Below are 9,413 nucleotides of genomic sequence, written 5' to 3' on the forward strand. Positions count from 1 at the left end.
CATAGACTGTCAAAAGAACAAACAGATATGTGTTGGGGAGGGTACAACCAGAAAGCTCCTTGGAGGCAAAGATGATTAAACTTCACCTCACATACTATTGGTATGTTGCTAGGAGAGGCTTTTCACTGAAGAGGGACATTATGCTTGGGAAGGTGGAGGGATGACAAAAAGAGGAAGCCACTCAACCAGGTGGATTAACACAGTGACAGCAGCTATAGGCATCAAGAGATTATGAGGATGCTACAGGCCAGAACAGGGATTAGATCTGTTGTTGCTATGTGCCATACTCAACTTATACACCTAACAACAACAACAGTGCATTTTAGGTGTAAATAACTTTCACTTTTTGTGCAGTATCTCTCTGATAATCTGGCAAAAATTATAGGGGCAGTCATTCCTGGAATCTATAGACTTCATTTGAATTCTGCTAGTTTTCTTTAAGGTTGAGAAACGACCTTGAAGGAAACAAAGGTTCTACAGGACTTGAAAAGGACGAGACACTTCAGTCTTCTACATCTAAGAATCAATATATCTGTGTCCTGTGTGCTGTGGAGGCCCAGATGCTAATCCCCAGTGTATTACAATTGGCTGATTGCTCTTTAAAGCAGAGATTATAAAGGAACACTGAAAAGTGAGCAAAGTTCAGTTTAACAACTGTTAAGGAGCCAATATTGAAGCTTTTAGGGGAGAAGTGCATTAGAGAAGAGCTTTGCTGGCACTGTGGTTAAGGCATTTGGCTGCTGACCAAAGGTTAGAGGTTGGAACCCACCAGCTGCTCTGCAAGGGACTCAGGAGATGGTCAGCTTCTAGAAAGATATACAGCCTCCTTGCTGCACGAGGCAGTTTTTCATTGTCCCACAATGTCAACCTGACAGCAGTGAGTGGGTGAGGAAAGGAAATTGTGTATGGGCATTTGGGTTTCAGGGGAAGGAGGAAAATCATACAAAGCCAAGAAGCAGGGAAATAAGAAAAAAATGTCTTCTCAAGATTGCAAAACTCCAATGGGCCTGTGAAATTGGCCATTTCTTCACACAAGCCTGCTCACAGATGCTGAGCTGCGTGTAAATTCAGGCAACCTGCAAGAAGTGGTATTACTCTTCTAGAAAATCTTATATTTGCATTGTATCTAATTATCACTGATAGATTCTTTAGAAAAGCAGGTACTCCAGGACTTATTGCTTTCTCCTTTCAGAAGAATAGTAAGAGACTACCTGGAGCAGAACCATATACTCAAACCAAACAAAACCTCATTGTAGTCAAGTCGGAACTTACTCACAGGTGACCCCTCAGGGAGTTTTCAGAGACCATGCAGGGAGATTTACTCATCTCCTCCAGCAGAAATGCAGGTGGGATGGCACCCCGAGCAAGGCACAGCGTTTGGGTCAGCAACACAAACCCAGGCTATGCTACCAGATCGTGTATTTTCCAGCCCATTTTTCTTTACAAGAGAGGGCAAGATTGCCAGGTGTGAATGAACTGGGAAGACTGAGTGGCCATTTCAGCGGCAGTCTCCTAGTTGTTGTTGTTGTTATTGTTCTTGTTGTTAGCTGCTGTCCTTGAGTATGACCCATAGCTTCTGATGAACACCACATCTGCGCGCTGTCCTATCCGGTCCCATCCTCGTACTTCTGACGCGTTAGAGTTCATTGCTGCAGTCGCCGTGTCGTGTCTATGAGATTGGTGGAATGAGTCTCCTAGGGGAGCTGCTATTTTAAGGAAAGAAATCTAAAATGTGAGAAACACGCATGGAACGTTTAATTCAGTCAGTGAAACGAATAATCAGAAAAGTAAGTTCGTGGTAACTAAGCGACTTGCCCAGGGATCTTGCTGCCTTTTCTTCTTCTTTTAATTAAGAGAAAGTTGAGTATCAAGAGGATATGGAGATACAATCGACCTTACACACTTAGAGTGTTTCAAACACAATCCTTTTATTTGTTCGCATCTGAGAAGCGCCAGGCTTGCTCTGTACTACCTATTGGGTTTCAGGAAGGCTGACTTGAGATGCGCCGTTGCCATTTCCTGGGCCTTCATTTATTTATTTTTTTTTTTCCGGCGCTGGCAGCCAGATCCTTTGTTGTGCCTCCTCTGCATCCATTTCTTTCTGCCCTCGCACCTCCAGACAGTGTGACGGGCTCTGCCCTGCTCCTCTCTCTGGGAGTCCCGGACGGACCTCCTCTCTGACCCCGAGCAGGGGCTGCGCAGCCGGCCAGCGAAGTCCGGGGCCGGGACGGCGGGGCGCGGGGCGCGGGGCGCGCGCGGCTTTGTGCGCGATTGTTTGTCTCTCCAGCGGTCCCCCCAAGGGCGGGAGGCGCTGGCCGCGACCCCCGAGGAGGCGGGGCCTCGGCGCCGGGCTCCGCCTGGAGAGGATCTCGGCCGCGCTGGCCGCCGCCGCCCTGGCCGCGTTTGTTCCGTTAGGTCGCGGTCCCCGGCCCAGCTGTTGGTACCAGTGGCCGATTCGGCGGGCGCGGCGGCCGGTCGCCGTCCAGAGCCTTCATCCCACCCTGCCCGTTTTGCGCCCTTTGCCCCTGCTGCTTCACTTTCCCCGATTAACAGCAGAACTGCGGGACGCTTGGCAAAAACTCGGACTGAAAGCAGAGGGAGAGAGAGGGGGGGGAAAAATCCTAGCACAACCAAACAAATTCGATGCTCCCCGCGTGGGTTCGTTAGAGTTTGTGAAGGGCCGGAGCCATGTCTGAGCCTGGCGAGATAAGTGAATTTGGCTACATCATGGAATTGCTAGCCAAGGGCAAGGTAAGTTCTGGGGCGCGCCCCGCTCCCTGGCGCCCACGGGCGGCTCCCTGACCTGTGGCTGCGCGCGTCGGGGTCCGTTCCTTTGGCCAAGGGCCGAGGGACGGACACTGGGACCCCGAGGGTCTGCGCTGTCAGAGCTCCGCTTTCCCAGCAGCTGCAGAATGCAAAACAGACGCGGTTTATTTATTGTGCGGCATCGCTGAGATGAGCGCGGGGGACAGCTTCGGGATTGTCAGGGGCCAGCTGGGCGGCAGCGGGGCGCCCTGGATGCCGACGGGCGGGCGCCGGGCCTGGGGAGATGGTGAGCAATCCCGGGCGTTGGCCGAGGGCCGCCCGGACCAGCCAGAGCGCAGTGACTCGAATGCGTGATCTGGCCTGTCTCGGAGCGGGGTGCGGAAGAAGAGTCCGTCCCCCCAGTAGGATAATAAGCCCAGGGCGTGGGATCGGGATCACGCGGAGTCCCGCAGCGTACGAGGCAACTAGGGGCCCAGCCTCCGTCTGCAATTCCAGTCGTCTTTCTGGACCCTGAGCCCTTGTCCTAGGTCCAGGGGCGTTTTAAGCGCCTTCCTCTGGAGGGTGTGAGAGATGCTGGAGGAGCCAGATCGCCTGTGTTTTCAGAACCCCGCGGCGCCGTCGGGGCGCCCCGCATCGCACCGCCAGCACCAAGGCTCTGCGCTGCAAAGAGAAGCGGCCCTCCGTGGAGCCGGCCCGCCCCCAGGGCTCGCAAGACACTCGGGAGATGCACCGGCGGCTGCACAGCGCGCCACGACCGCCCCGGCCCGGGCGAGCCGGTGGCGTCCATTAGAACTGTCAAGCTGCAGTTTGGAAATGGCTCCTGAATTTTCATTCTGCACCTCGAGGTTCTGAAAAGAGGTGCTGATGACACAGAGGAGAACCAGGTTCTCTCAGCAGGCAGCCCTCAAAAGGATGGAGGATGGTTCTGAATGGTTCTGTAGCGAGCATCTGAAAATGTCCCCACACTCCCTAACCGTGTCTCTGCAGATATGAGCTATTGCCGTTGTCTTACTTTATGGCTACAGGGCCAGAGGTTCTTAGGATTGGAAAACCACTTTAGAGCACTCTCAGCTGAAAGCGTCCAGAGCAAACCATAATACCTCCCCTGAATTCTGTTCTACTGGCAAGACTGAAAACACTTACCAGTAGAATGGCTATTATCTCTTGAAATGAGGGCTATGCGTCAGGTCACCAAGGTCGTTTGCATCCTCCATGCACAAATGGAGGGGAATGTGTGTGCTCTTAGTTCGGGCCACCCAGGCCATTTGCATTCCCCAGAGTATGAGTGAGTGGCAGTTCACTGTCCCTTGCTCTAAGGTGTACCTCAACTTTCTGCACGCTCCACACCTCTCGGGATGGAAACCCAAGTTAGCACTTTAAAGTCCATATCCTCCCAAACAGCCAGCTCCAGAACACTTCTGGGCCTTGAGTGCACCTTGCAACTTGCTCTACCTGCAGAGGACAAACACTGGGGAGGGGGTGCCCAGCCCTGGAAGCAAACTGGGAATGATTTAGAGTGGGGAATTTTGGTATCTTTGATATCCCAAGAGCAATCTAAAAGGCAGGCCTGCACCTGGGCAAGGAAGCAGTAGTGCCCAGAAAAGTACCTTTGAAAGGGCATGATGGCTAAAGGTGGATAAATTTCTATTTGGAAAGTCTAGGGGGAGTTTCAGGGAGCTCTGGTGGCCTAGTGGCAAGAAGCTGCGCTGCAATCCCAAAGGCACACGCTTATGAGGCCACCAGCCTCTCTGTGGGAGAAGGATGGGTAATTTCCTCTGCTGTGATTAACTAACTGCCTCTGAAAACCCAACTGGACAGTACATCACAACAGAGGAAGCTCTGGTAGCTCAGTTTGTAGGGAGCAGCAGTGCTAAGCTAAAGGCCATGACTCTGGCAGTTCTAACCCAGGATTCTGCAGGAGAAATAGAGTTTCTTCCCGTGTGAGTTACAGCCTCAGAAACCTAGTGGGAGGGTCAGCTATGAGTCAGGTGAGAGTTGATGGCAAATAGTGAATGAGTGGGGGTTGGAGAGGAGACCTTTTATTGATCTGAGATATAGACTGTTCATGAAGGCTTCAGGAATGACATGACCGATGAGTTTAGACCTGCAGTCCACACGCATTCTGGAAAGTTGGGCAGAATTGAATTAGCTAGCAAATTCTTTCTTCCAGTTCCAGGCTCAGTCTAAAATTCTGAGTGAATGGTTCTAGGGGATTTGCTGTTAACAACACTCCAGATGAGTTCAATGTCGACAGGTAAACTTCCGATAATTGGACAGGTAGGACCCTTAAAAACTTTCTATAAGGTGCATGTTAAAACCATCAAACTTAACCAACCAATCTAACAAACAAAGACCCCTGATTAACCATGTATTTACCATAATACACTCACTGTGATAAAAAAGAGAAACCAAAAACCTTGAAAACCTACTACTCTCCAACTGGTTCCAAGTCATAGTGGTCTTTCATTGGATTTCTGGGACTATAAACTACAATAAGAGGAGGCTAATTTTCTCCAGTGGAAACACTGGTGGATTCAAATAGCCCAAGATGTACACAATCCCTATGGACCAGGCCATCAAATAACAAAACCAAAACAAAATCATCTTGCTTCAGTAAATTTCTGTACCTCTTCCTTCTGACTAGGACATTCCAGTAGTTTAACCTGTAGGGAGCTGTGCTGTGAAACCCAAAGACCAAGACTGGTGGTTTGAATCTACCAGTGGCTCTGCTAGAAAAAGACAGGCAATCTCTTCCTGTCAGATTTACAGCCTTGGAAACGCACTGCAGGGTCAGCTATTAGTTTCAACACCACAGCAACAAGTTTGAGGGGTTTTTTGTCTTTCAATAGAGGTTGTATAAGTAAATACATTCTCTCAGTTGACTTCAAAAGTTATAATGCAGACCCTTTTGAGTATGGACTGTAGGTTCTTCAGAGTAAGAAGTTAGAAAGGTTGTTTATTTTGCCCTCCCTGTTCCTATCACTTCAAAACCATTTTCTTCTTGCACCCCTACCAACTCCAACCAAACCCCTTGTTTTAGGTGTAATCAAACAGTTTAAACACTGAATACGTTCTAAGTATTACTAGCCTTGGACTCTTTAGTTTGACTTGCTTCATTTTCCTCTGAGGAGTTAGTTTCTACTTAGTAGCTCATGTTAGTAATGGAATGAAAGAGCTCTGGTGTCTGACTGGATATGAAGTTGCCCTGTCAACCCAAAGGTGGCTGGTTTGAATCTACCAGCTGCACTTCTGGAGAAAGATGGGCAGTCTCCTCCTGTGTTAATTATAACCTCTGAAAATCCTCTGGAGGATCAGCACTGAGTCAGTTTCAACACAATATATCAGTGAGTTGACTGTCATTTCTTTTACTTCCCCCTCTGCTCTCATCATCTTCATACAGAACTTCTCAGATTCTGTAAATGAGCCAATTCAAGAGAAATGGCTTTAGAATATGAGTACATTTGTTGCTATAAAGTAAAACATTACAGAAGACTTTATAGATAAGAAAGTGGAAGTTCACTAGGTCCACTGCCAATAGCTTGCCTTTCCCAGTGGCAAGAGTTTGTTATGTGACTGTTTCAAATAATATTAAGTTACTGTGTGTTCTCTGAATGTGGGAGGTGAGCCTTTCATCTTAGAGTAATCTAAAACCTACCCTACACACTTGGTTAGCTTATTTTACTCTATTGTGATGCTTACTTTAATATTTAAAGTATACAGTGATGTCTACTATTATGTTCCTTCTGCTCATCAAACAATACCCTTAAGTATAGCTAGTACTTACGTTAATGCTCAAGAGGATTGAAAGTCAGTATAAATGAATTGCAGTATCTCCTTCTACCTGTGAAATGTTTACAATTTCTAAAAATTTCTTTTGCATATCATCTCTTTGGATTTGAAAAAAACAAAACAAAACAAACACAACTTTCTAAAACTGTGATCACTTTCTAGGATTATTCAAAGCAGTTTTTTCCTAACTGTCCAGAGGCAGTTTGGTGCCTTGAATGATTTACTTTGATCACCTTCATACACATCTTCATTTTACACACTCACCCACTCCTCTGGAATCATGTAATAGAGATTGATCAAAAGAAACATATATTATCTAGATTATGTATTATATTTACATTTATATAAACTATCAGATGTTTTCAGAAGTGCCTCAGATGATAGACCTGACAATCTGTTTTGAAAAGCAGATCTACTTTGCACAAATAAGGTCATCATGAGCTGTATTAGACTTAAAGGCAACTGTGGTAATTGTCCAGTGCTGCTGTAGCAGAAATACCACAAGTGGATGGCTTTAACAGGCAAAATGTATTCTCTCACAGTTCAGGATACCAGTAGTCCAAATTCAGGAAGCCAGTTCTAGGAGAAGGCTTTCCCTGTTGGCTCTTACGGAAGACTCTTTTCTCTTTTTAATACTTGAGAGCATGACATCTCTTGAGATTTTCTTGTGTCTTGGTATCAGTCTCTTTCTAGATCTAGGGGGTTCTCAGTGCAGAGTCTGGGTTTACATGATGCACTATGTACCTGGCTCCTCTTTATTGCTGGTATTGAGATCTCTCTGATTTCTGCTGGCTTTTTTATTCTCTTTCATATCTTAAAAGAGATCAACTCAAATACAGCATAATCCTGCCTCATTAGATTGTGTCCTTCCTCTTTAACATAACTGCCCTAATCTGACCTCATTAACATCATGAGGTTTAGGATTTACAGTACATAGGATAAATACAACCATATAATAAAGTGGAAGCTAATTAAATAGTAGTGAACATCATGGCAAAGCAAAATTGATACATATTTTGAGGTGATGCAATTTAATGCGGAATTGTAACTAAGAACAGCAAATGGCTAGAAAGTGCAAATTACAATCACACAGGATATTTCCAATATGACAGCTGTTGTTGTTAGATGACATTGAGTCAAGCACTCCTTATAATAGCAACCCTATGAACAAAAGATCTGAACTCTGTTCTATCCTGTGCCATACTTACATTTCCTGACACACAAGAGCCCACTGCAGCAGTCACCATATCAATCCACCTGGTCAAGGGTCTTCCTCTCCTTTGCCAACCCTCTACCCTTCCTAAACCATATCTTTCTCCAAGAAATAACCCCTTCTAGCAACCTGACCAAAGTATGTGAGGTGAAGCCTCTTCATTCTTGCCTCCAAAGAGCACTCTGGCTGCACCCTCTCCAAGACATACTTATTTGTTCTTTGGCCATCCATGGGATTCTCAGTGCTCTTCTCCAACACCACAGCTCAAAGGTACCAATTTTTCTTCTGTCATCCTTATTCATCATCCTGCTCTCTGATGCATAGCAAGTTATTTGGAAACACCATGGCCTGAATCAGATGCACTTTAGTCCTCAAATTGACATCATTCATTATGCCTCAATAATTTGGAGAGGTCCCTAACTGGAGATTTTCCCAGTGTATCTCCTTATTTCCTGATTGCTGGTACCAAGGGTGTTAATTGTGGGTCCAGGTAAGATGAAGTTGTTGACAGTTTCACTCTCTTCTCCATCCATCACCATGTTGCCTATCAGTGGTAAGAATCTTTGTTTTCTTGGCATTGTGATGCAATCCATATTGAAGGCTTCATTCCTTGATCTTCTGCAACAAGTACGTCAAGTCCTCCTCACTTGCAGCAAGCAAGGTTGTCTTCTCCTCTTTCTTATGCCACACTCCTCTTTATAGGGTCCAACTTCTCAAATAATTTGCTAAGCAAACTGATTAAATAGGTATGGAGAGTGAATATAACTCTAATGCATTCCCTTCTTAATTTTAAACCATGCATGTTCACCTGCTCTGTTCACACAACAACCTTTCTGTCCTGGTATAGGTTTTACAAGAGCACAATTAAGTGCTCTGGGATTCCCATTCTTCTCAGTCTCAGCCACAACTTGTTATGATCTACATAGTCAAACGCTTTTGCATAGTCAATAAGACACAAGGAGACATTCTTCTGGTATTCTTTACAAGGATCCATCTGAAATAAAATTATATCCCTGGTGCCACGGCCTCTTCTAAATCCTGCTTGAACTTCTGGCAGTTCCCTATCTATGTACTATTCTAGCGGTTCTTGAATGATCTTCATCAGTATTTTGCTTGCATGTGATACTCTTTAATAGTTTCCACATTCAAATGGATTACCTTTCTTGGGAATAGGAACAAATATGGATGGACCCCTTCCAATCCATTGGCCAGAGAGCCATCCTCCAAATTTCCTGGCGTAGATTGGTGAGCATACCCAAGACTGCATTTGTTAATAGAAACAAGTCGATTGGTATCCCATAGATTTCTGGGGCTTTTTTTGGGGGGGCGGGGAAATGCCCTCAATACAGCTTCCATTTCTTCCTTCATTACCATTGGCTCCTGTTTACACGGTACTTCCTGGAGCTTTTCAGTGTCAATCAGTTATCTGGCAAAGTGATTCTGTTTGCTCCCACAATCTTCTTTTGATGCTTTCTGGATCATTCAATATATTGCTGATGGCATCTTTCAATGTTGAGACTCGAGGTTTAAATTTGTTTTTCAGTTCTCTCTGCTTGAGAAATGCAGAGGGAGTTCTTCCCTTTTTATCCTCCAATTCCAGTTCTCTGCACATTCCACTATAATACAATACTTTGCTTTGTCCTCC

General features: G+C 45.9%; 1 protein-coding gene across 1 annotated transcript in view; it reads left to right on the plus strand.

Annotated features, from left to right (window-relative positions):
- The first annotated feature begins 2,688 nt into the window (after positions 1 to 2,688).
- TRIM36 (tripartite motif containing 36) overlaps positions 2,689 to 9,413 on the plus strand; it is a 76,470-nt gene continuing 69,745 nt past the window's right edge. Inside the window, exon 1 of the mRNA XM_006886677.1 lies at positions 2,689 to 2,751. Within this exon, the coding sequence (XP_006886739.1) occupies positions 2,689 to 2,751 (63 nt within the window). The remainder of the gene's footprint in view (positions 2,752 to 9,413) is intronic.

Source organism: Elephantulus edwardii, unplaced genomic scaffold (genome assembly GCF_000299155.1).
Source record: "Elephantulus edwardii isolate Elephantulus edwardi_28Jun2011 unplaced genomic scaffold, EleEdw1.0 scaffold00050, whole genome shotgun sequence".
In the NCBI taxonomy this organism is placed as follows: domain Eukaryota; kingdom Metazoa; phylum Chordata; class Mammalia; order Macroscelidea; family Macroscelididae; genus Elephantulus; species Elephantulus edwardii.